The sequence below is a fragment of the Salvelinus fontinalis genome, chromosome 2, assembly GCF_029448725.1.
Source record: "Salvelinus fontinalis isolate EN_2023a chromosome 2, ASM2944872v1, whole genome shotgun sequence".
In the NCBI taxonomy this organism is placed as follows: domain Eukaryota; kingdom Metazoa; phylum Chordata; class Actinopteri; order Salmoniformes; family Salmonidae; genus Salvelinus; species Salvelinus fontinalis.
Genome location: NC_074666.1, coordinates 44,674,713 through 44,702,637, shown reverse-complemented (window position 1 = coordinate 44,702,637; position 27,925 = coordinate 44,674,713). Strand labels below are relative to the sequence as shown.

The 27,925-nt window shown below is 41.4% G+C and overlaps 1 protein-coding gene across 4 annotated transcripts in view; it reads left to right on the top strand.

The window, feature by feature from the left end:
• The window catches only part of LOC129819489 (opioid-binding protein/cell adhesion molecule-like), a 527,446-nt gene that overhangs the window by 427,780 nt on the left and 71,741 nt on the right, over positions 1-27,925 (top strand). For all 4 annotated transcript variants that reach the window (XM_055875804.1, XM_055875794.1, XM_055875818.1 and 1 more), the window contains one exon: positions 21,706-21,938. In XM_055875804.1, the coding sequence (XP_055731779.1) occupies positions 21,706-21,938 (233 nt within the window). The remainder of the gene's footprint in view (positions 1-21,705; positions 21,939-27,925) is intronic.

The window sequence follows — 27,925 nt, the reverse complement described above, 5'->3', positions numbered from 1 at the left end:
ACTCTATATTATTATAGAATTTTCACAAATGCCTTAGTACACGTCATCCCAATCATTCTAAGAATTTATGAAAATTTGAAAATGACCATATCTAAATGGTTGCTTGACAGAAAATGTTTTTAAAAAGTGTCATATTCTTCCTGACGGTGTATATGAACAGTTTTTAAAAAGATTTCATGTTGCTAAAATGCTGTCAGTTCCACATTAAATGCAACAATGTTTCACACACAAGTTATTTTTAAAGAGATTGCTAACAGCAAGCGTGCTGCAATAAAAACACAGTTCCACTCACCAGATGATGATCATTTGAAACTTAACTTCAAAGCTGACAAATTAGCAACAACATCCTCTTTGAAAACACCTGATGCAGCCATTGCAAACTAGCCAACAAGCAAGCTAGCTAGACCGTGGGAAAACTCCTGCTCGCTATTGCGTAGTGACCTGTTGGCCTTCAAGAAGGCAGAAGTTTCCATACGTTTTTGTAAAAACGGACCCACCCATTGTCAAAATGTGATGCTAAAATGTTGCCCAAATAAAGTTGAATGGCAGATGCCTTTATCTAGCTTCTGATGACCTTAGCTAGCTAGATTTATCTTCCCAGAGAACAGCAAAAGAAAAATCCTGATTGGATATTTTTTTGTCTTCAGTGTTAACCCTTTCCTTTCCAACAAAATCTGAACAGATTAAATCAGAACATCATTGAAAATAATTATATCATTATAATCATTATTTTATAGATTACTATGAAGGCATAGAAGGCCCGTTGTTCCCCACTGTTTGGGTTTGTAATAATTTGTAGAGTGGCCCTATTTTCCCTCAGCATGCATTTTTTCACTTCTGAATGTCTAAAAAATCGATATCTTGTTCTGAAAGATGGACACAGAAATACTGGACATTTTGAACTCTTATGAACCCTTCCTCCGGTTTTGACTCAGACTCAACTTGCTCCGGTCATGGTCTTGAATCGGTCTCGCTTTAGGTGGTCTCGATCAATTATTTGTAGTTCTTTAAAGTAAATAATGCATATTTTTATGACTGCTGAATACCACCAAATAATCACTTAGATCATGTATTTTCTGGTAGAGATACATTGCGAAGAAACTGCTCTCCCTCTCGATCGCACATTATTCAACCTCTTCTCTCCATGTCTGCCCATACTAACCTAACCTAGCAGACAGAAAAGAAACACACAGACAATGCATTATCTGTGCTTGTTTTTCGAAGTGGAACAGGGGAACCCAAGAGCAGTCGAGGAGATTGGGATGAAGTAACCAAGGTATTTATTGAAACACATGAGGAAGATGGAGTGCAGGCCAGGGGAAGCTCGGGTGGGTTGCAGCAAACCAGGTGCAGAGGCTGAGGCTGGAGCGAGAGGGGTTGGTACAGGGTAAGCAGGTCCTGAGGGGAATCCAAGGGAGTAGTAGAGTGGGGATTCCAGGACAGAGTAGCAGGATGACAAGACGTGGTACTGGAGACAGGGACCAGAGTCAGAGCGGGCGGAATGAGCAGATATTACGATCTGGCAGCGTGGAAGTGGCAGGGCTGAGTATTTGTAGAGGTCTTGATTCTGGAACAGGTTGCAGCTGGCGGGTATCTGCTCTGAGGAGAGGAGGAGACACAGGATGATCAATAGAGGGCGTTGCAGGAGCAGATGTGACAGTGCTAAACTATGTAGAATATTGGCCTTTTGGAAACTACAACTCCCTACTACTTTGCACAGTTCGGGCTTGATCTGATTTGTCTAGAAAAACTGTTCAATGTGCACATTGAGCTCAGAGAAAAATAAAACAAAATGGAATTCAAATCATTGAACCCAGATTGGTCAATAAGTTGTTCAGAAAATGAAAATTGCTAAGCGCTTATAGCTAACCTGCCTTTGTAGGAAGTAGTCCCGTTCATTTATCATGCTGCGTATCAGCAAAGCCAAGAAATTGTATTAGGTTTTATTGAGACAATTGATGCCTTTCAGCACATTGTTGGTTATGGTGGATGGTGTGAGGAATTTTAATTGGTACACATCCTGACATAAATATCATGCCGTTCTGTCTGAAGTGAATCATACATGTCTTTGCCTGTGAAATGTTAAACGGGGGAACAGAGAAGAGGAATGCCAAAGTACAAAATATAGTCAATGGCTAATTGAGCTGAATCATAATTGGCTGTTGTCCCTGATGGGTGACCTGGATCACTGGAGAATTTTGTGGTGTTTTTTTAAAGGTGAGTTGCTGCAAAGTGCCAAGCCAGCCACCAAGCGTCTCGTGCCGCTGCGCCACCTCCATGCCACCCCGGATGCTGTGACTTTAGAGAAGCCTAATGGGTATTTTTTTGCAAAGTGCACCTTTATTTGTGTGTGTGTCTGTTCCTCGAGAAGACAAGGTGATTTTCAGCTGGCAACTAATCCGACTGCAGCACGCTACGAGCAGTTGATCTGTCACACTTCATTTTTAGGCCCTGGCAAATCCAACCGAGTACTTTAATTGACCATTAATTGTGCAATAATTATTTCCTCCCTCTCCGATTATTTCAACCCTCCCCTTGGTTAGGTGGAAACAAGGGGACTTTCATGCTTGCCGTGGATGTAATTATAACACAATTACTAGTTTGGTCCAGTATAAACAGATGTACTGACATGTTATGCTGCTAAAGAGAAAATGGAGATGTAAGCGTGGACGATAGGGCTATGTATGAACTTAATTGTATTCGTCTCATTTGGTTCCTAGCATTAAATGAATGAGGCAGCCGTGTCTACAGTATGTATTTCCCTATTCACTGTCGGAGCACTCAGTATGTCTACTGTATCTTCATGAAAACATGTATCTGACAAAAACATATTTTTGGGGGATATTCAAAGTCCCTGAGAAACCATTTAATAAAAATGATGAATACCATTATGTCACTGTCTCTACATGTGCGCTATTGGCATTCCTTTTTAGATTCATACAACTACACATATCTCACATTTCAGTACATTCTAACATTTTTGTTGTTGAAAATTGTCTACTTTTAGCCATCAAAGCGAGTTGCTAGTTCAAGGGAACGTGTGTCTGTATTGTGCCTTCCTGTCCTCTTCCTTACTAACTTAAGTGCTGGGAGTTTATTCAGACATATAAATGGCTTTGAAAGTCTAGGAAAAAACGACAACTTTTGCCCAACTTTTGCCCAGGCACTTTTTTGTGCGCCTCAAAAATGTCTGACTTTTACGCACCTTTGTTGCACTAATACTGTACATTGGATTAGTTATTGTTATTCGCTGGGAAAAGGGAAACAAGGGCCTCCCTTGTCTCTGATGCCTTGATTAATTGTGTTTACCCTGGTCCTGTGTAAAACATTTGTACAGGCGTGCAGAAGCTAGCGCCCCAGTGGTCTGGCCTCTGTGTGTGGGGAGCTACGAGAGAGTTAATATGATTCATGTGGGTGCTGGATCCTTGGCTGGGTTTTGTGTCCAGCTCAATTAACCGAAGGTTCATACACCCCCCCACACGCCGGGAGACCGCAGCCCATCAGCCCATCCCAATAGTTTACTGTGTGTGTGTGTGTGTGTGGTGTGTGTGTGTGTGTGTGTGTGTGTGTGTGTACGTGGTTGGTTGGATGGCGTGTGTGCGTGCACAAGCTAACGGTTTTGATGTGTTAATTTGGGACATGAAAACATGTGTGGGTGGATGTTTTCTTTCCTTTCTTTCCTGTTTTCTTTTCCACGGTGTCAATTGCTTTCACCCAGTGAAGCCAGCTTCGGACAATTCTCCTATTCCCCAAACAAGTGTACCGCCATCTCATTTAAGTGCCCCCACGGGGCCCAAAGCAAGCAAGTCAACCCAGCCTATATGACCCGCTGGTGACCCCAGCTAGGAGCGGATATAAAACCAGAGATGCAGTATAGTGCATTCATCTCGGAACACATGGGAAATCCCAGTGTTATTACACAGTAGCATCACAGCTTTAGCTGTGCTTGCTAATTGCAGCTTGTGGTTCTATGTAAGAATTGAACCAATGAACAAGTCAGTTTTTACACTCATGCTGTCTTCATTCCTTTTAGGATGGCAATTTGCACTGGCAATGGCAAGGCTGTTTCAAATATGGCCTGAAAACATTACTCGTACATTGTTTTCAACTGTCATGTCATCTCCCAGAGTGACTTTCCAATTGATCTCACTGAATTGTAAGCTACAGACAAATTTTTCCACCTGCTTTTTTGATTTGTGTTCTAATGAAAGGCTTTGGCCATGATAGTACTGGTCTATGAGATCACTAGTGAATCGTACTGCATGCGGACATGTGAAGTCCCCCATTGTTTTAAATGAGGGCCGGATCCACTCTATTGCCTGTGTGTGTGTGTGTGTGTGTGTGTGTGTGTGTGTGTGTGTGTGTGTGTGTGTGTGTGTGTGTGTGTGTGTGTGTGTGTGTGTGTGTGTGTGTGTGTGTGTGTGTGTGTGTGTGTGTGTGTGTGTGTGTCACAGATTTCGCACAAGTATTTGTGTCTATTTCACGATAATTTGTGATAGCGAGTTAGTGTGTCTGTGTGTGTTTGGGGTTGGAGGCTCAGGGCTATGGATCCAGCCGGCACATCAGCTCATCCACCTCGCCAGGCATCCAGAGAAACGAAGCGATCACCATAGTAACTATGGAGGCAGAAGCCGTGTGGGGTTGGTTCACCAGTGTGGTTAAAGGGAATAGAATCAATGAACTCTGACTGACTGAACAGAGCTAGGCTGGGGTGTCTCGGTGGAAAGTCTCTCTCTCTCCCTCCCTCTCTGCCTTTCTCTCTCGCTTGCCTTTCTCTCTCGCTCCCACTCCCTCTGCCTTTCTCTCTCGCTTGCCTTTCTCTCTCGCTCCCACTCTCTCTGCCTTTTCTCTCTCGCTCCCACTCTCTCTGCCTTTCTCTCTCGCTCCCACTCTCTCTGCCTTTCTCTCTCGCTTGCCTTTCTCTCTCGCTCCCACTCTCTCTGCCTTTCTCTCTCGCTTGCCTTTCTCTCTCGCTCCCACTCTCTCTGCCTTTCTCTCTCGCTCCCACTCTGTCTGCCTTTCTCTCTCTCTGCCTTTCTCTCTCGCTCCCACTCTCTCTGCCTTTCTCTCTCGCTCCCACTCTCTCTGCCTTTCTCTCTCGCTTGCCTTTCTCTCTCGCTCCCACTGTCTGCCTTTCTCTCTCGCTCCCACTCTCTCTGCCTTTCTCGCTTGCCTTTCTCTCTCGCTCCCACTCTCTCTGCCTTTCTCTCTCGCTTGCCTTTCTCTCTCGCTCCCACTCTCTCTGCCTTTCCCTCTCTCTCCCACTCTCTCTGCCTTTCTCTCTGCCTTTCCCTCTCTCTCCCACTCTCTCTGCCTTTCTCTCTGCCTTTCTCTCTCGCTCCCACTCTCTCTGCCTTTCTCTCTCGCTCCCACTCTCTCTGCCTTTCTCGCTCGCTTGCCTTTCCCTCTCGCTTCCACTCTATCTCTCTCATCTTAACTGAGCCCACTATGTAATCAGAACATAGTTGTTTATATATGTTTTATAATTAGAATGATAAAGAAAAACAAATTCTAGTCGTAGGATGTTGTTGTATTTGTTGTCTAAAAACACATTTCTGAACTGTAGTGTTTGTTTCTAGAGTTCACATTTAAAGTTATGCATTCAGTTATGTAAAAAAAACTCTAAGAACAATTGAATATTGCCTGATAATGGCCACCTGCCTGATAAATGCAGGACCATTATAGAGAACTGTATTCTCAATCGAATGTGTGCGTTGCCCCCCATGAAATGGTTCATGGCCACTTCTCACCTTGTTAATACCAAATCCCCCATATACTCAGCAATCATTCAGTCACCATGTTTCGCATGTTTCGCATGTTAGGGCAGATTTACAGTGCACAGACACACATGAACATTGTGTGTGAGAGAGCGCTTTTCTGCCCTCACTAAATAATCAAAACAACAATGGGTCCAACTTGTTTTCATGAAACAAAAGTCTCTATTTGACATTCTGTACTATGCTATCCTAAATGCTATGCTATGCTAAATCATTTTGTGAAATTGACCCGACTGAACAGATACCGATTCATGATCAATGGTGAAACAGTAGACAATAGCAGACATACATATGGCCTAGCACTTGCGGGGACGACTATTCCAAAGACTAATGTCGCCTGGAAGTTAGGGCTGGGCGTTATTGCCTAAAAATATATATATATATATATATTTTTTTTTTTTTTGAACTTATGGGCAATTCACAATATATATCTCATTTAAAAAAATGTTTTCTCTAAATAAGTGTTGTAGTACAATTAAAGCTCAAATACAATGCATTTCAAACAGACAGCAAAAATCTAATGAATTCAGAGCTTGTGAAGTTATACCTAGGCTAAATATAAGTCTTCCACAACCATAAGACCCACTAATAATGTAATGTTATTTTATCAAATAGTTTAATTAGCTTTTTGTTGTTGCAATAGTCACTTTTCTGGCTTCAAGTCTGTCCTTGAAAATTCCCTTTTTTTGTTACAAATTTAACTAGAACCGGACTAGACAGATAGTATAACAGCTTTTGCCAAAAATGCTGCTAATGGTATGTGCTACAAATGCTGTTTGCGACAAATTGAGTATTCATTTTTCAGAATCAATGTTCATTGATACTAGAGATATAAAAAGGGTATTGTTTGAAAATGTAACTTCTCTATTACAGTGAATGAATGCCTTAATGTGTTTTGTTGTCCATATTACCGATAATTTTGGACCAAACCTCAAATGAAAATAGCGAGTTGAAACCGTTGGCATAGAGGCAGGGGGAGGTGCTTGGTGTGTGTGTAAACCATAGAGGAAGAGGCGAAGCGCTAAAATCTGTCCAAAATAAGGACAATTTGTTTCTATGGGCTTATTTTTGACCTAAACTTGTCACCTGCCTTCCCGCCTTTGGGACAACGAATCCCATTGTTAGGGCAGAGAGACGTAAAGCTCATCATTATATACAGATCTCTGGTGTAAATTGGGAATGTATGTGCACACAGCCCAGAGGAGCGAAGGAGAGGAGACCAAAAATGCAACATGAGAACAAGCGGACATAAACGCTCATAAAAATGAAAAAACTTTGATTCTTGCGATACAGGCATTTGGAATAACGCGCAAAAACATACATTCAAATGAATTTGATCTATCGCCCAGCCCTACTGGAAGTTATCCAGGAGTTATACATTACAGCTGTTTATTTATCCTGGGTACGTGGATGCTTAATCAATCTAAGCCAAGCAAAAATAAATATAGAACTTTGTCGCAAAACAATCAAGGCTGTTTGTTGTAAAACATTTTCCAAATAAGCTTACTGTATCCTCTGATGCTGATTCTAAAGTATTTTCCCAGGAAATGCCATTTTACCCTACATGTCATGTAATTGATTTATTTGTTCAATCTCAGGTATTTCCACACAAAACAGAATAAATAGTGAGGCTCTCATTATATAGTGAATCTCTTATTATGTTTTAAATGACCTCAACTATTCAGCACTATGGACTTCTTTCTGTTCATTGGCAAGTTTATGGAATGTCATACAGGTATAGCTTGTACTGTGTATGAGAGACACCTGTATAAGTGTCACTAAACTAGTAGTTTGTTGTACACACAAGTATCCTGCAGAAGGTAACTGTAAGACAAGAAAACACACTGCACATATAGACACTTGCTCTAAGGCTAATGGATTGACATGCACTTTGGTAAAAACATTATTTTCTCCCTTTCAGGGTTAGTTTAGATCACCGAAAGCATGATGATGTGTTTGTTTGTTTGAGGTACAGTATGTAGTTATTCCTCTTAGCTGTTACCTTGGAGCGCTAACGCTGACAGATACCCATTTGTGTTGGTAAACCAAAAAATAATACAGGATTGACCATGACGATCTTGTCATTCCTTTAAAGTGCATTTAAATTACATTAGCGACCTTTTCTATTTGAGAACTAAAGTTACGCCTCTACATAAACACTGCCAACAAAATCTATTTCAAGGTGCATCATTTCAAGGTTGAATAAACAATCTTTTTTACTTTACTTGCAACAGAGACTCTTAAAATGCACTTTTCATACAACAAAAACACATATATGATGTTGAATTTACATAGTGCTGGGGGCATGTTCAGCAGGGCACAACGTTCTGGACCATTCTGTTAGAAATATGTTATGTAGAACAAATCCGATATTTTTTCCACTAATTGGGTCTTTTGACCAATCACATCAGATCTTCTCACATCAGTTATTTTTCAGAGCTGATCTGATCGGTCAAATTGGGCGGCTTGTCTAAACGCAGCCTCTGGCATGTAGACTAAGGAATCATATCAGTTCTATTGATGACATTTCTATCAGCAACATTCCTCAATGTTTGCCAACTGACACAACTGATGTGAAATAACACAGGGTATCCTTTGTGTCACGGTACTCCTCCTCCTCCGAAGAGGAGGAGCATGGATTGAACCAAGGCGCAGCGTTTTGAAATGACATAATTTTAATTAAACAAGACGGGAAAAACACGAAACGAAACCACTTGAAATAATTAACAAAATAACAAAACGAATGTAGACAAACCTGAACATACGAACTTACATAAAACACGAAGAACGCACAACAGGAAAAATGACTACATAAAACAAAGAACGCACGAAACAGTCCCGTATGGTGCAACAAACACTAACACAGGAGACAATCACCCACAAACAAACAGTGAGAACAACCTACCTTAATATGACTCTCAATCAGAGGAAACGCCAAACACCTGCCTCTAATTGAGAGCCATACCAGGCAACCTATTAACCCAACATAGAAACACAACACATAGAAATGCCCACCCAGCTCACGTCCTGACCAACAAAACAAAGGATAAACACAATAACTAGGGTCAGAACGTGACACTTTGCCTTTATATGCAATGCTTTTACATGCAGATGGACTAAACAAGTAAGAACAGGTTGTGTCAAAGCTTATTATGCAACTTTATGTAATTAATACAGACCCCTCAAATGATCATGACCTCACATTTGTCATGCAGTGAAGTTCATATGACAAGCGATAGTGTGAAATTTAAGTGACAGCTACTGATTCAAATATAATGGGGTTAGGAAAGGGGGTACCATTGTTATTCAGAGATAGTACCTGAGTTAATGGACTGTTGATATCGTCTCATTTAGCTTCACTTCACCTTGTTATGGTGCTCTCAAATAAGGAAGCAAGCACGTGTGTTTGTGCCTCTTGTCTTCTTTCGTCATGGGATGATACTATTTATATGGATATCATTGATGTGAGACATTTGTGTTTGTTGTTGATTATTATTTATTTTTGTTTATTCCCTCCAAGATTGAGTGACCAATGAAAGCTCTCCCTTCCTCTGAATGCTTTCACATTTATTTTTTACATGTTTGAATCATGTTTCTTTTCTTACGACTCTATTTCTCTTTACAATTTTTGTTGTAGTTGTTGATCTAAAAAGGCACATTTATTTCCTTTTGCTTTCAGTTTGTATTTGTTTGGTTACTGATATGAATAATTTCAACTCAATACTATTGGCATCAAGTTGTCTTCATAGAAGATGACCTCTAACTGATATTGGTTGATCAAAGACGTAGATCTGTGAATTAAAATAGCTTAATAGAATACGCTGGTCAAATCAATGCATCTCCCCTGATCTGCAATGACCCACAAGCTGTGCATCTCTGCAATGTCTGATGTTTACAGGCAATGGCAATACATCCCCAGACAGTCTCCGTCTTCAAATTCATGGGAAACCCTCTGACTAATAAGCTTAGTTTAGCACCACATTTTGTTTGATATTCTCCAGTACATAGCCCTTCCATTAACTTCCTGTGGATATTCCAAACTGCGTAAAAAACAGCAAGACCAGCCAACACCCAAATATAAAATATGTATGTCACAGGAAACCAATATTTACCTTCCTAGTTTTTGTATTTGAACAGTATTAGTTTTACAATTGCATGCAGACTCTTTTTTTAGAGCCGTCCATATTGTTTAATAAATGTCAACCATACAAAATGAATCTTTTGTAGTACTTAAAACATAAATTGTTGTATTCCCTATGAACTAGCCAATGACGACACTGCATTAAACATTAACCAACTCCATTGGAGCTCGCACTGAACAAAGTATACTAGAAACCTCTAGTTGTGGGGAAGAGAAATGACATGCATTTTTTATTATATGCACAGTGCACCAAGGAAAAGGCAAGAAGTTGTTTATCTCACTGCTTCATTTTCACTTTCTCATAGCGCTGAAAGGGTCAACACTTTTCAGGATTAAATTGGTTTGCAGTCTGTGCGACGGTGTTGAGGGAATAATGCAGGATAAAATATTTATTTGTAGGAATTATGGGGATTTGGTGTGGAGGTTGAACACACCCTATTGTATGATGACCTTGCATAGCACATGGTTTGAAAAGCAGGGCTCTTGCTCAACAGCACCCCATAGCAGGCGAGGGCTTTTTGCAAGTCGAGAATCATTTTACCATATAATCAATAACATGCAACCTGAGAGAGATATTGTTTGTTCTCAACAGGCTTTGCAATCTCAGAGACCCAGGTAAGTGCTACAACATAAGGGGACATCTTCCTCATGTTATGTCTGTTTTATCATCCTCATATCACCTTGTCAATTACAAATTCTTAACCAATATCTGTGACTTTCCTATTACTTCTCCCCCAGTGTCTCTCAACATGCTGTTGAGTTATCTTTACATTTATATGTACCCAGTAGGATTCTTCAATCTCCTGCTGTGCTCTCCTCGGTTTTATCTTCTGTAAGGTTTCTGGAATCATAAATAAAATCCTAACTATGGCACTTTGAGCATTTGCAATTCTGAAAAACTGAGAAAGAAGGGGCTGAATATTAAGTAAATAGTTGACTCTGGTGACATCATTTCTATTTTGAGTCGAACCAGAAGGTCCTGGGAGAGTTGCTAATGCACCATGTGTCTCTCTCGACAACCTTGTACTTTTTGCACCTCGCAATGCATCTCCTTTAGGTATTACTGGTAACAAATCCTTGTAGAGGCTTTGTGGTTACGTTCACCATGGGACACATTTGTCACAGTAGCCAGGTCCCAGGATTCATTCTTGATTCACTGTGGTGCACTTCAGAGCAAGAAGACAAAAATAGTGTCATACTTGGAGAACATTAAAAAAAATATTTAATGTTTCCATGTAAGGATAGCCCACAGTATATTATAAAAGAACATCCCACTGGGGAAACAAATGATCTTCACACTTTTAACACCCGCACATTACAATGCATGACCGGAGCTCTACCCAGTTCCCGTGCCCTTGACTGGCAGTCCAAAAAAGGCAAAATCAGCTACACCTCAGCGCGCTCCCAGGTGATTTTGGAGGTTACCCTTTGTGAAAGAAAGTAGTCCAACAGGGTAAATAAGGCAGGAGACACCATTATGCCATCAACTGGCAACTGGGTCAGGGATTCATCAAGATCATTTCTATTTCATAATGAAGAATTAGGAGATGTTTTATAGAACGTGTTGTTGCCAATGGCTCTCTACCTTGAAATAGCGTTTGATGAATTATTAAACTTCCTGTCAAAGAGGTGGTAGTCTGTGTATTATGTGAAAGGACCCCTCCAGAGGAAGTTGCCGTCACTATTTCTTCTTAATTCCTGTCCTAGTGTGGTTTAGTTCAACCCTCCGAACACTGAGTTATGGCTCCTTATATATATATTGATTAATCAGGCATGCACATCTCCACCTTCCGTTTGCACGGCCCATATGTTCTCTGGCACAGCCCACACTCCGCAAATTGTAAACACAGCAAAAAGCCACGGCCAGGGTTGCTTTGCTAATGCTACGGAGCATTACGGTTTTACCGTCGAAGCTAGAGGCTAGCTAACCTCCTCCCTGGACCAATAAAGCTATCTAGTTACTAATACAATAGCCCAACTTCTTGCACATTGTTTTGATGTGTCGGTTAAAATAAGGCTGTCAGTAAAAAACTGAATAATCAGCTTCCATTCAGTCAGCGCATTAAACCGCTTTGCCAGGCCAAATTTCTACACTCCTTTCTTGAAACATTATTATCTTAACAAGCTTTATATCTATCATAGACATGTTTGTGCAGTGAAGAACTGATAGGCCTTCAGTGTGTGACAGGTTTGTGATTCTGAAAGGACAGCAACTGTAATACCGGCACACTCATGTAGGAGAGTGCGTTTTTTGTCAAACACAAAGGGCCAGTGGTGTAGTGGAGGGTATAGCAGGTATAAACCGTATACCCACTTTCTTTTCAGTGGGTATTGCGTATACTCACTTCTTCATACCTACTGATGCGTATCAAAGTGGTGTAGTGGAGGTATACGACTTATCAATTATGTAGTACAATAGAGAAATCATGCACAAAGTAGCCTATACAATCGCAAAGCATGTGAAATAGCCTAGTTTCACCGTGATATCATCTGCAGGCAGCAAGAGTGTGCAGCTCTCAACTGATTTTGGCATGGAGCATCTCACAGAAGAATGACATCGGTAGCCGGTAGGGTAGGAGAGATGTTTCATCTTGTGATATCAACAATGGGTATGCAAACCAGGTATTGAAAAAGTTTAGTCGGAAGTGTTGGTTAGTAAAAGGGGATACATAGTCAGTTGTACAACTGAATGCATTCAACTGAAATGTGTCTTCTGCATTTAACTCAACCCCTCTGAATCAGAGAGGTGCGGGGGGCTGCCATAATCAGCATCCACGTCTTCAGTGCCCGGGAAACAGTGGGTTAACTGCCTTGCTCTGGGGGAGAATGAAAGATTTTTACCTTGTCAGCTCAGGGATTCAATCCAGCAACCGTTCAGTTACTGGCCCGACACTCTAACTACTAGACTACCTATTGCTATTTATGATGCGCAATTGTCATCATTACCTGCTTGCCGTAGAGGTGTAGACATGGATGGGCCTGGGTGGACACAGGTCCACCAACTGGGCAGCCAGGCCCTGACAGGCCCACCCAATCAGATTGATTGAGAGTGAAAATCAGAAAAATCTAGGATTTTAGGAAAATCTAGGAAAATCTAGGATTTTTCACACAGAATGCCTTTCCTTTACTGGGCAGGCCATTTGAGAACTTTTTGGCAAAATTAGAGTATACCCACTTCTACAGGCACCCCTGCATAGGGCCGATAGAAAGACACCAGTCACACACAGCATGATGTTAAAGAATAAACAGTCCATGAACTCGGACGTAATAAGCCAGTCGGTCCTAATCATAAAAATACAACCATTAAGCATTTCCCAATCGAAATGTACAACTATTCATTTCCATTGCAAAAAAATATTTCATGTTTAGCACACAAAGTAACCAGAGACCTAAAGTTTAATGTGAAACTGACAAACAGACAATCAGTCAAACATATCCAATTCCCAATTTATGCTACGAAACCAACTCTAAGAGGTTTTAAAAATAGGTTATATTTGACTCAATGTTCCATGACGTACACTAAAGCATTGTTGGCACAATAGATGGATGCAGTTCAATGCATCACTAATATAATTCACCAATACATTTCTTGGCAGTCCCAAAAATATTGCTATCAGGTTGTAAATCACAGCTGGCCTGGTATGTCGTTTGCTGCCTCCATTCGGGATGCATTGTTTCAGTTTCAATGACTCAATAATCTGGACAAAAACTGATGAATGTAAGTAAGGCAGGGAATGTCAATACAATCAAACTAGCAAGGGCAATGATCACAAGTCATTCATAACGTGGCTAATAGGCAAGCGTATATATTTATGTAGCAAGCTAAAAACACAGAGCCTAACGTTAGCTAGGGTGAGTGGCTGACTTTTTCTTGGCTATACAGAGCTAGGAATAAAGGTGTTATTTGGTTAGCTTGAAAGAACTTGAACGACTGTTATCCAGTTAGCATATCTCTTGCATTCGCAAATTCACTCTGGTTATCTACTCCGATTTCAGAGGACTTTCGTCTGAGTGTGCCAGAACACAGAACAACTGCTGAATTTACGAACGTGCAACACCTGCTGAATATGACCGGTGTCAGTAAACGTAGGCAAAAAAAAGTAAGTTATTCAAGAACGCTCTAGATAACATGTAAACAGCCTAACCAGCTCTGCTACGGCGAGTAAAATAGTCAGAGTGAGGTGTTCTCTCATTTGTGACTGGAAGTAGCTAGCTAGCAAGCTAGCCAACTGTAGCCAGTTTGCTTGGGACGAGCATGCATTGGCAGGGAAGCTGGAGAAGGACTAGGAGGCTACAATTCCCCATCATTTATCAGTGCAATTTTAACGGCCATCTAGCTAAAAAAGTGGAAGAGGATTTATTTAATGTTCCTTCGTTAGATTTCTATTAATTTACTTTTGAGTCATTTAGCAGACACTTATCCAGAGCAACTTATAGTAGTGTAGTGAATACATTTTCAAACTTTTTTCATACTTGTCCCCTGTGGGAATCAAACCCACAACTCTGGTGTTTCAAGCACCATGCTCTACCAACTGAGCTACACGAGACCAAGCTCATCTTGCTGTGCCTAGCATTAGTTGTTGATCTTGTTGTAGCGGTGCATAACTGAGGGAGAGCGAGACTACCTTTTCATGGTTGTTTGATCAATTTGACTGTCAAGTTCCCAAATGTAAGAGGACTCCCTTGGTGTTTACATATTTGCAGGAATCCATTCAAGTGTATTTTGTGGCTTTTGGTGAATGCGTTCTAATGATCTAAAGTCACGCTGTTGCAACTGCCTGTAAACACACATTCCAGTTCAAAGTGAATGAATGCAGACCTGTGTGGCAAATGGCTTGTTTGTATAAAGGCCTACTGTAGCTCTGATTGGCTATATTCCGTTTAATTTACTGCACGGCGGCTTTCCCACTCTATATTCTATAGAATTTTCACAAATGCTTTTGTATTCATAATTCCCAAACACTCTAAGAATTTATGAAAACATGAAAATGACCATATCCAAGTGGTTGCTTGTCTGAAAATTTTTAAAACATGTCACAATCTTCCTGGGGGTGTAAATGAATAGATTTCATGTTGCTAAAATGCTGTCAGTTCCACTTTAAATGCAACAATGTTTCACACACATATGTTATTTAAAAAGAGATGGCTAACAGCTGCACCATCGAGAGCATCCTGACCGGTTGTATCACCACCTGGTATGGCAACTGCTCGTCATCCGACTGTAAGGCTCTACAGAGGATGGTGCGTACGGCCCAGTGCATCACTGGGGCCAAGCTTCCTGCCATCCAGGACCTAAATACTAGGCGGTGTCAGAGGAAGGCCCAAAAAATTGTCAAAGACTCCAGTCACCCAAGTCATAGACTGTTCTCTCTGCTACCGCACGGCAAGCAGTTCCCGGAGCGCCAAGTCTAGGTCCAAATGGCTCCTTAACGCCTTACATTTACATTTTAGTCATTTAGCAGACGCTCTTATCCAGAGCGACTTACAGTAGAGTGCATACATTTTATTACATTTACATACTGAGACAAGGATATCCCTACCGGCCAAACCCTCCCTAACCCAGACGCTATGCCAATTGTGCGTCGCCCCACGGACTTCCCGGTTGCGGCCGGCTGCGACAGAGCCTGGGCGTGAACCCAGAGACTCTGGTGGCGCAGCTAGCACTCCCGCCACCCGGGAGCCTTAACAGCTTCTATCCCCAAGCCATAATACTGCTGAACAATTAATCAAATGGCCACCTGGACTATTTACATTGACTCACTATTTATTATCTATGCATAGTCACTTTACCCCACCTACATATACAAATTACCTCTACTAACCTGTACCCCTGCACATTGACTCGGTACTGGTAACTCCTGTAAATAGCCTTGCTATTGTTATTTTATTGTGATACTTTTTATTACATTTTTTAAAATGTAGTTTATTTCGTAAATATTTTCTTAACTCTATTTCTTGAACTGCATTGTTGGTTAAGGGCTTGTAAGTAAGCATTTCACGATAAGGTCTACCTACACCTGTTGTATTCGGCGCATGTGACAAATAAAATTGGATTTGATTTGAACAACAGCAAGCGTGCTGCAATTAAAAGCACAGCTCCACTCAGCAGATGATGATGATTTGAAACTTAACTTCTTGTTGAAAGTTATTCTTGAAAAGGGAGAAGCTAACAAATTAGCAACAACATCCGCTTTGATATGACCTGCTGCAGCCGCTACAAACTAGTCGACAGTAAAAGCAAGCTAGCTAGACCGTGGGAAAACTACTGTTCGCTATTGCGTTGTGACCTGTTGGCCTTCAAGAAGGCAGATGTTTCCATACATTTTTGTAAAAACGGTTCCACCCATCAAGCCAAAATGTGATTGGTTGATTCCAATGTCACTCCAAAATGTTGCCCTAATACAGTTGAATAGCAGATGCTTTTATCTAGCTTCTGATGGCCTAGACAATGGCTGACTTAGCTAACTAGATGTATCCCCCCAGAGACCCGCAAAACAAAATCCTGATTGGATATTTATTTATCTTCAGTGTTAACCCTTTCCAATAAAAACTAAAGAGATTAAATGAGATCATTGAAAATATAAATATAATTATTATATTATAATAATAATTTGATCAATGCTTAGCCCTTCTCTGAAGGTGTAGAAGGCCCATTGTTTCCCACTGTGTTTGAGTTATTAATAATTTGTAGAGTGGCTCTATTTTCGCTCAGAATGCATTCTTTCACTATTCTGAATGTCTACAGAATCCATATGTTGTTCTGAAATGTAAACACAGAAATACTTGACATTTGGAACTCTTATGATGGTGGTGATTTTACAAAATTACAATCATAGTCTTGAATTGGACTGGCATTTTTCTGGTCTCAGTCTTGACTAGGTCTCGGACCCCTTGTCCCCCCTCCGGTCTTGGTCTTGACTCTGTCTCGCTTTAGGTGGACCTCAAACGCAACACAGGTTATAGCCAAGAGAGGAGGAAGTGGTGGCTTGTTAGAGCACAGACATGGTTCTAATTTCAGTAGTGCTCATGAGGACCCCAATAGTCAAACATATTGTAATATTAGGAACTTTCAGTAGTCAATGTGTGATGGGTCCTGAGCGTAGGAGTAGACTATAATGAACATGTGGACTTTCTGTACATTGTAATGATTTATTTTCCATTGTTTGCTCAGCTTGTAACTGTAGTTGGTTATGTTAACATTATCAGAACAAGTATTGAATGATAAACAGAACAAAATATGGACCCATTCTGTGATTTATATTTTTTTATGATCCATTTAATCCACATCCTCACTTTATGTCAATATTACAATATTGCTGCTTGGCCAGCCTCTGCCTTTGGTCTGCATCCCATAGCCCGGGAGTCCTCAGTCCTGCATGGCACATGAAACAGATAGGTAGGTTGTTGAATTGTCATTATGTCTGTCATGGATCCAGTCCTACATTACCATTTCACTGTTTTTAGTTTAGCCCAGAGAACTGAGAATCAGGCAGCTATTCTCTCTGTCTGTATACAGTCAAGACAGTGCTGTCAGGTTCCTACCCACTGTGTACATCAACACCTGGGTCATGCCACCCATGATTGTCCAGCCTTGTTGTAGTCCTGACTCTACTTCACCTAGGTGGCGTAGGGATTTTAGCAGCGTTGGACAATCATAGACAGTGACCTGACTTGCATTGTTGGGGAGATAATCCTCTGTCAGTTTTCTGGGCTTGTGTGAGTTGGGATGTTACTTACAGTGAAATAGGCCTACCTTCACAATAAGCTACTCAAAGCTACTCAAAAAAATAACCCAAAGGTGGAGTTAGTGAATAGTCACATTGTCTGTCTGCCTTGGATCAATGTATAGCCTAAATTCTATGAATTTGCTTTCTCCGCTTGAATATGTCATGGTTTCACTTTAGTGGCTTAGAGATAATGGCATATAGGCAACTACAATATTAGTTCTCACATTTGGAGCCAGTTGGATAGGACAGAATATTACTCTGCTAAACACAAATGTGCAAAATAACTAATTTCACTAGCCATATATACCTAATCTCTTTTTTTAAAGCAAGCTAGCTAGCTAATTAAAATGATCTATGCAGTAATCACTCCTCCATTTCCTGGTTGCTAAAATTCTAATGGTTAGCCTAATTTCAGTTTGTGACAAACAAGCAAGTATAGTGTAGAGCATCATTGTACCATCTAATCCGCTGTGAAATAGATTTTACATAATCATAAATATTGTATTTGGTGTACAAAATAAAAGCAGAGAAATAGCGCACATAGAACAGTCCTACAGATCTATCACATTTCTATGTGAATTTGGTTGGGTCGCCCAAAAAGTAACATATTGCAGCTTTAAAACATAATTCTGTTTTGTCCTGAACTGTAGTTTGCACGTTTTGATATTACTTTGCAACATTTTGTATCACATTGGCCGGCAAGCACACGTTCACTTTGACAGCTAGGTTTACTGTAGAGACACTTTGCAGTTTTGGAGTCAGCTTCATATTTTGTAACATAAAAGGGAAAGGCGATACCAAGTCACGAATAGTGTCTTCCGCATTTAACCCAACCCCTCAGAGAGGTGCGGGAGCTGACGTCATCGGCAGTGGTGCAGTAGCATTAGCTACTACTGGTAAAACAGTGATTTACTTACTGAGCTATATATAAACTTAGCTACTTCATATGGATTTACTTCACTGTACTGTTACCTACAGCGCATTCGGAAAGTATTCAGACCCAATTACTTTTTCCACATTTTGTTACATTACAGCCTTATTCTAAAATTGATTAAATAAAAATGTTGCCTAATTAATCAACACACAATGACCCATAATAACAAAGTGAAAGCAGGTTTTTAGATTGTTTAGCAAATGTATAAAAAACAAAAAACAGATACCTTATTTACATAAGTATTCAGACCCTTTGCTATGAAACTCAAAATTGAGCTCAGGTCCATCATGCTTCCACTGATCACCCTTAAAATGTTTCTACAACTTGATTGGAGTTCACCTGTGGTAAATTCAATGGATTGGACTTGATTTGAAAAAGGCACACACCTGTCTATATAATGTCCCACAGTTGACAGTGCATGTCAGAGGTTGAACCAATTGTCTGTAGAGCTCCGAGACAGGATTGTGATGAGGTACAGATCTGGGGAAGGGTACCAACAAATGTCTGCAGCATTGAAGGTCCCCAAGAACACAGTGGCTTCCATCATTCTTAAGTTTAAGAAGTTTGGAACCACCAAGACTCTTCCTAGAGCTGGCCGCTTGGCCAAACTGAGCAATCGAGGGAGAGGGGCCTAGGTCAAGAAGGTGACCAAGAAGCAGCTCTGTGGCGATGGGAGAACCTTCCAGAAGGACAACCATCTCTGCAGCACTCCACCAATCAGGACTTTATGTTTGAGTGGCCAGATGGAAGCAACTCCTCAGTAAAAAGGCATATGACAGCCCGCTTGAAATCTGTCACAATACACCTAAAAGACTCTCAGACCATGAGAAACAAGATTCTCTGGTCTGATGAAACCAAGATTGAACTCTTTTGCCTGAATGCCAATCACCACATCTGGAGGAAACCTGGCACCCTACGGTGAAGAATGGTGGTGGCAGCATCATGCTGTGGAGAGGTTTTTCAGCGCCAGGGACTGGGGGACTAGTCAAGCTAAGGGAAAGATGAACGGAGCAAAGTACAGATAGATCCTTGACAAAAACCAGAGTGCTCAGGACCTCAGACTGTGGTGAAGGTTCACCTTCCAACAGGACAATGACCCTAAGCACACAGCTAAGACAGAAGGAAATAAACAATTGAATCAATTTTAGAATAAGGCTGAAATGTAACAAAATGTGGAAAAAGTCAAGGGGTCTGAATACTTTCCAAATTATATATATTTTTCACCTTTATTTAACTAGGCAATTCAGTTAAGAACAAATTCTTATTTACATTGACGACCTACCCCGGCCAAACCCTAACGACACTGGGCCAATTGTGCGCCACCCTATAGGACTACCAATCACGGCCAGTTGTGATACAGCCTGGAATCAAACCAGGGTGACAGCTCTAACGCTGAGATGCAGTGCCTTAGACCGCTCCGCCACTCGGGAGCCCATAGTATTCTAATTCACAGTATACTATAACTAGCTAGCTAGCCAGCAAAATGTTTATATAGTTAGTGACCCATGGGCCTACTCTTGATGCTGTAGCACTGATATGCATAACATGTCTCCAGAAACGACGATGTATCCCAGCTGTGTTGACATTTCACCTGTCCACGTCTTCATCCACTTTTGATGTCACTAGCTAGCTATCCAGCTAATGTTAGCTAGGTGACGTTAGCCATGAGGCTAGCCCCTGATATGTCGTTTGCCTAATGTATGCCTAGCCAGGCTGCTTGCTTTAATGTTTGCTCTTTTTTAAGATACAGCTGATGTGTTATGCATTGAAGTCCACAAATGAAGTGAAAAGGTGAGAGAAGGAATACAACGTGGCTGCTATGAAAGTGAACTGTGTTTACGCGTGATCAGGGCTGTGTTCATTCCGCCGATTCTGTTGAAAATCGTTTCTTAACAACTGTTGGACTAATGATTACACCCTAGATCAGCTAGATGCAGGCAAGAGTGTGCAAGGCGGTATTTAATGTGTCACTGTCTGTCACCAACATTTTATCTCGACCTGTGTGCACCTATGTTGTAAACTTTCATCATAGGCTAGGTTGTAGCAATCTCACGATGGGTATAGGGAAGATTTGAGTATCATGTAGTAGCCTAAACCTATCAATGTTACAATGAACTGGGTGAATGGAATATGAATGACAGTCATCCAAAATGCTGTAATAGAAATAAGGCGAAGCTCGTGATAAAATGTTTTGTCCTCCCTCATCATAAACGGCACTGATGCCTATGCTTTTCCCATTTCGGAGGAATGGCGTGAATGAAGAACAAGGAAGGTGACCGACCAGATATGCCAATCAGCCAAAGAAGTTAATGTGTTCTGTTGGATCTCTTCCAGTAAAGTGCCTAAGGAAGTTCTCAGCTTTCCATTAATTGGAGTTGCATGGCCAGAGATGCACACACACACACACACACACACACACACACACACACACGCACTACCCACGTTGTAAGTCTTCTTGTGTGACCTCCAAGTCAAGTCATCATATAACAGTAAACCTAAGGTTACCCAGGCGTTCCACAAATAGAGTATGATGAAAATTCCATTAGCTCCTACTGTAATTGCATATGATTTAGCATAGTTAACATAATCAATATAGTAATCTATTGACAGATATTAGTGATTTGTCAAACACTTGACATGGATAGCCCTGGACCAACACCTCCAAAAAGTTAGCTGAATATGGGTTAATGACTATGACTATGACTATGATGAAAAGGATATTGGCTTTTACTGTATCTCACAGAAGATGTTTGAATGCACCACATGCAGTACATATTTCTAAAGCAACAAAGGTCGGGTTCTCTTAGATATCCTAGAGAAATACGTCCACAGAGGCATCACAAGCACTGTGGTCATTTGCTATGACCGCCATCGACATTCGATATCGAGCCTACACAAGCATGTAACTTCTGACTTATTTTCCCTTCATGACACAACAGCCTCCCTTGACACTGTCCCACCCCCCTCACTCTCATCACTGGAACAGGTTGCCATAGAGGGAAAGCTGTGACATCGCAAATGGGGCCTGCTGTGGTCTCTCACCTGCTGCAAAGCAATGCGTTACTTTTCCATTTGTATTTCAACTTGTGTTTGATTTGGCAATGTTCCTTCTTTCTTGTCCTACAGGTGCGCACAGGGGGACATCGTCACACACACGGCCTGGCTCAACCGGTCGAGTATACTGTACGCCGGCGAGGATAAGTGGTCTGTGGATCCCAGGGTGAGCCTGGTTACACTCAATCAGGAGGAGTTCACCATCAAGATTGAGGACGTGGACATGACAGATGAAGGCCCGTACATCTGCGCGGTGCAGACGAGCAGCAGACCGAGGACGACGTCAGTGCACATCCTCGTCCAAGGTAAGCCAACGCCTTAGAATCTAGATACAGTCTGGGCGGATGATGGAGAAAAACATATTTTGTCTGATGTACAGTATGTGTGTGTGTCTATCTCTTCGATCTCTCTCCCTCTTTGTGTGTGTGTCTTTGTGCCTGTGTCGCTCTCCCGCTCGCTCTTTCACTGTATATGTGTGCATCTCCCACTCTGGTGTAGTTGGTGGCCTTCATACCCCTCAGTGAATGAGAACCTCTTATTACCCCATAGAAAAACAAATTGGTATACTTTCTCTTTCACTGTGGGATGTAAAATTGAATAAATATAAATAAAGGGAGAAGCACATGTAGAACAACACCAGTCTGCGAATGCACTTCACTAAGTCATCCGTTATTATCTGTGCAGTCGGTGGTGTACTTGTTTTATTAGCTTTTACAATCTCCCAGTAGATTCCACCTAACTTGTAAAAACTTACAGTATGGAAAGCATCCATCGTGTGGTGCTCGTTCACAGTCTAATCAATTATATACAGTACCAGTCAAAAGTTTAGACACACCTACTCATTCAAGGGTTTTTCTATATTTTTACTATTTTCTACATTGTAGAATAATAGTAACGACTTCAAAACTATGAAATAACACATAAGGAATCATGTAGTAACCAAAAGAGTGTTAAACAAATCCAAATAGATTTTATATTTTAGATTCTTCAAAGTAGCTACCCTTTGCCTTCATGACAACTCTTTGTCACGTCTGCTCACGCTCTCCCTCTCTGGTTCTCGAGGGCACCAGGCTGCCCTTCATTAAGCACACCTATCACCATCATTACGCGCATCAGCACTCATTGGACTCACCGGGACTCCTTCATTTTGTTGATTGACCCATCTACTGTATATCTGTCTGTTCCTCCGTTTGTTTCCCGTGTCAGTATTATTGTCGTTTACGTTTCCCCTATCCAGACGTTGTCCGTGTTCTGTTTCATGTCCGTGTTTCATTAAATGTTCACTCTCTATACTTGCTTCTAGTCTCCAGCATCTGTCCTTACAGAATGCTGACACCAATATGTGAAGCATCAGGGAATTATTATTATTATTTTTTTGTTGGTGACGGGTCCGGGTGCCGTCTCCGATGGAACTGGGGGTGCCTCAGCTGGCTCGTTGGGCTTCCACGTCTTAGCTGGCTCGAGAGGGTTTCTTGCCTTGGTTGGCTCGGCATGACGATCCCACGTCATGCCTCAGCGGGATCGTCGGGCTCCCGCGCCTCAGCCGGCTTGTCCAGCGCCTGTTTCATGTCCGTGTTTCATTAAATGTTCACTCCCTGGACTTGATTCTCATCTCCAGCATCTGTCCCTACACTCTTGGCATTCTCTCAACTAACTAGTCTTGAAGGAGTTCCCACAAATGTTGAGCACTTTTTGGCTGCTTTTCCTTCACTATGCGGTCCAACTCATCCAAAACCATTTCAATTGGGTTGAGGTCAGGTGTATTGTGGAGGTCAGGCCATCTGATGCAGCACTCCGTCACTCACCTTCTTGGTCAAATAGCCCTTACACAGCTTGGAGGTGTGTTGGGTCATTGTCCTGTTGAAAAACAAATTATAGTCCCACTAAGCACCAACCCAATGGGATGGCGTATCGCTGTAGAATGCTGTGAATGCTCATCAGACGAAAGCACTGATTTCCACATGTCTAATGTCCATTGCTCGTGTTTCTTAGCCCAAGCAAGTTTCTTCTTATTATTGGTGTCCTTTAGTAGTGGTTTCTTTGCACCAATTTGACCATTAACGCCTGATTCACACAGTCTCCTCTGAACAGTTGATATTGAGATGTGTCTGTTATTTGAACACTGTCAAGCATTTATTTGGGCTACAATTTCTGAGGCTGTTAACTCTAATGAACTTATCCTCTGCAGCAGAGGTAACTCTGGGTCTTCCTTTCTTTTGGCAGTCCACATGCACTTGAAGAAACTTTCAAAAGTTCTTGAAATTTACCGGATTGACCTTCCTTCATGTCTTAAAGTAATGTTGGGCTGTCCTTTCTCTGTGCTTATTGAGCTTTTCTTGCCATAATATGTACTTAGTATTTTACCAAATAGGGCTATCTTCTGTATACCACCCCTATCATCGAGGCAACGGGTGGCTTCTTTGAAGAAATATAGTTAACACTGGTTAACATTTTTGGTTAACACTTTTTTGGTTACTACATGATTCCATAGTTTAGATGTCTTTACTATTATTTTACAATGTAGAAAATTATAAAAAATAAAAAGTATGTGTGTCCAAACTTTTGACTGGTAATATGGTTGCGTATAATGTTATGTATTACTGCACTGTTGGAGCTAGCATTTCGCTGTACCTGCAATAACATCTGCAAAATATGTGTATGATAAAATTTGATTTGTTGTCATAATGGAGCAGTGGCGAACATCTGTTTTGAGGTAGGCTAGCTATAATATTCTATAGGCTACATGTCTTATCGTTGATGTTTGATGGCAGACTGTGATACTCATGGAACCACATGTAGAAGAAGGTTTAGTTATAAATATATGTAATGGAACTGGAACTGTGCAATAGATTAAGCATATTGTTAACCGGGCCCCTTTGTAACAGGCAGCCAGACAAACACTGTGTCACAATATTGCAGACCGATTATTAGCTAGTTTACTCTATAAAAGTATCCTCGACTACCGTGGTCTTCCATGCAATAAGAGCTAAAGATATGGGAAGTAGCTATAAACTGATCATAACCCTAATGTTATAACGTTTATGTGTGTGGCTCAAAACTCATTTCTGGGATTGGTTATTAGTGCATTCAATGTGTAGTCAGTGTAGTGTACTGGTTTCGATGCATATAAGCTTTGTTGATGGAGTTTGCCCCAGCAATATTTTAATGTTAAAACCGACAGTGTTCAAGCCATATGTTCTAATGAAGTGGATAATGGTCTGATTTGAGCCCCATTAACGGCATTGCACTCCTGAGATAGTATATTTTTCCTAATCAGCGGATCCTGAGGCAATTTGATTGATGGCGGTGTCATTGCTGAGCACCAGAGCATTAGGGCGGAACAGAAGAGAACTGAGCAGGCTGAGATGCAAGGCTAGTCTGTACAGTGGGGTCCAGAATGCCTTCTTAAAGATGAGCAAGAGACTGTATATAATATATATATAGTATTAATGCAAATACTAAGTTATATTGTATGCTTATTTTATTTTTTATTATATTAATACAATTGCTAAAGGAAATGGATTTTGTTGAACAAGTAATAATAATAATAAAGATAGGGGTCAAAATTATTGACATCCCTGTTTTCAATACTCTAGCACCTTTCCCTTGCGAGGATAATGACGCTAAACCTTTTTCTAAAACGTTTTATGAGATTGGAGAACACATTGGGAGGGATCTTAGACCATTCCTCCATACAGAATCTTTCCAGATCCTTCATATCCTTCGTCTGCGCTTGTAGACTGCCCTCTTCAATTCAAACCACAGGTTTTCAATGGGATTCAGGTCCGGAGACTGAGATGGCCATTGAAAAATGTTTATTTTGTGGTCATTTAAACATTTATTTCTGGATTTTGAAATGTGTCTGGGGTTATTTTCTTGCAGGCAAGTTTGAGCTTCCTGGCAGAGGCAACCAGGTTTTTGACTAAAATGCCCAGGTACTTGGTAAAGTTCATGATGCCATTGTCCTTAACAAGGGCCCCGGGACCAGTGGAAGCAAAATATCCCCATAACATCAGAGGACTATTACCATATTTTACAGTAGGAATTAGATATTTTCTGCATATTGTTCTTTCGAAGGCCAAACCCAAATCTGGTGTGCGTGACCAAAGAGCTCTATTTTCATGTCATATGACCATGTGATTCAGTATTTTCTACAGTCTTTCTTGCTCATCTTTATCAAGGGATCCAATAATTCTAGACCCCACTGTATGTTCTCTAATAGCTTGAAAAGTCATTTTCTCCCAGCTTTGATGGAAATTAGATTTAAATACCGCTGTGAGCCATAAAAGGGAAAAAATGGTATGATGTAGAATACCGAGATAGGTGCAAATTCTGCGGCTTGGTTTATGATGATGTTATGGGGAATTTGAGGACAGTGATCTTGGATGTTCTTTGGTGCAATATTGCTTACACTTACAGTATGTAGTCTTCTCAGATCTACACAGGTGCATAGGGGGTATAGGGGCTAGATGTTCTCTGGGGCTAGGGTTTTTCGAGAGATTCAATCATGAACTCTAGAATGCTCCGGTGGTGTCTGTTCCCAGTTCCACAATATTAATTACCTGCATGTATCAAGGCACAAGGCGAGACCCAAATGCAGACAGAGGAGGCAGATGGTTGGAGTCTTACAATGTTTATTAATCCAAAGGCGTAGGCAAGAGAATGGTCATGGACAGGCAAAAAAGTCAAAACCAGATCAGAGTTCATGAGGTTTCATAGTGGCAGACAGGCTTGTGGTCTAGGCAGGCAGAATGGTCAGGCAGGTGGGTACAAAGTCCAGAAACAGGCAAGGGTCAAAACCGGGAGGACTAGAAAAAGGAGAATGCAAAAAGCAGGAGAACGGGAAAAACGCTGGTTGACTTATAAACAAACAAGATGAACTGGCACAGAGAGACAGGAAACACAGGGATAAATACACTGGGGAAAATCAGCGACACTGGAGGGGGTGTAGACAATCACAAGGACAGGTGAAAGAGATCAGGCGGTGACAGAAAGGGTATTGCATATGTGACCAACCGGCTCGATTCAGTCTCATGTAGCAAAATTTGAAATTGTGTTTTTAACATTGGATAAAAGTAGAGACACAGAGCTATACACTATCGTTGAGGAACAAAGGGAAAGTAATTCTGCTTTGAAAGTTGATAAACTTTCAACCTCACTTTTAAGGAAATTACCTTTGTATGTTTTGGTACCTCCTGGAGAGCTCTTCTTTGTTTACTACACCCATTGAGTATCATTCACACCCTCTAAAGCAGGGGTGTCAAACTCATTCCACGGAGGGCCTAGTGTCTGCAGGTTTTTGGTTTTTCCTTTCAATAAAGCCCTAGACAACCAGGTGTGGGGAGTTCCTAACTAATTAGTGATGTTAATTCATCAATCAAGTATAAGGGAGGAGCGAAAACCCGCAGACACTCGGCCCTCCGTGGAATGAGTTTGACACCTGTGCTCTAAAGCTTTATCCCCACCCATCTCTATAAGGGTTGATCCGAGCGTTCTGTCCTAACAACATCAGCCAAGCACCCAAGATAACTGGATGACCTCTGGCTAGCTACTTCCAGACACAAATGAGAGAACAGCTCACTCTGACCATTTTACTCGCCCTAGCAGAGCTGGTTAGGCTGTTGTTATGTCATCCAGAGCATTTGTGACTGCAACTCTGCTGCTGGCAACAATTTACGTTTGTTTGCCAACGTTTACTGACACCGGCCATATTCAACGGGTGTTAAGCGTTCGTAAATTTGTCAGTTGTTCTGCGGTCTAGCACACTCAGATGAGAGTGCTACCACAACAGATCCACAGACAATGCAATCGCCATCGCACTGCACACTGCCCTATCCCATCTGGACAAGAGGAATACCTATGTAAGAATACTGTTCGTCACCCACAAGGATGCGTGCTCAGCCCCCTCCTGTACTACATGTTCCCCCATGACTGTGTGGCCACGCACACCTCCAACTCAATCAAGTTGGCAAACGACACAACAGTAGTAGGCCTGATTACCAACAATGAAGAGACATCCTACATGGAGGAGGTGAGGGCCCTAGGAGTGTGGTGCAAGGAAAATAACCTCTCACCCAACGTCAACAAAACGAAGGAGCTGGTTGTAGACTTCAGGAAACAGCAGAGGGAGCACCCCCCTATCCATATCAACGGGACCACAGTCAAGAAGGTGGAAAGCTTCAAGTTCCTCGGTATACACATCACTAACAAACTGAAATGGTCCACCCACACAGACAGTGTGGTGAAGAAGGTACAGCAGTGCCTTTTCAACCTTAGGAGGCTGAAAGAAAAT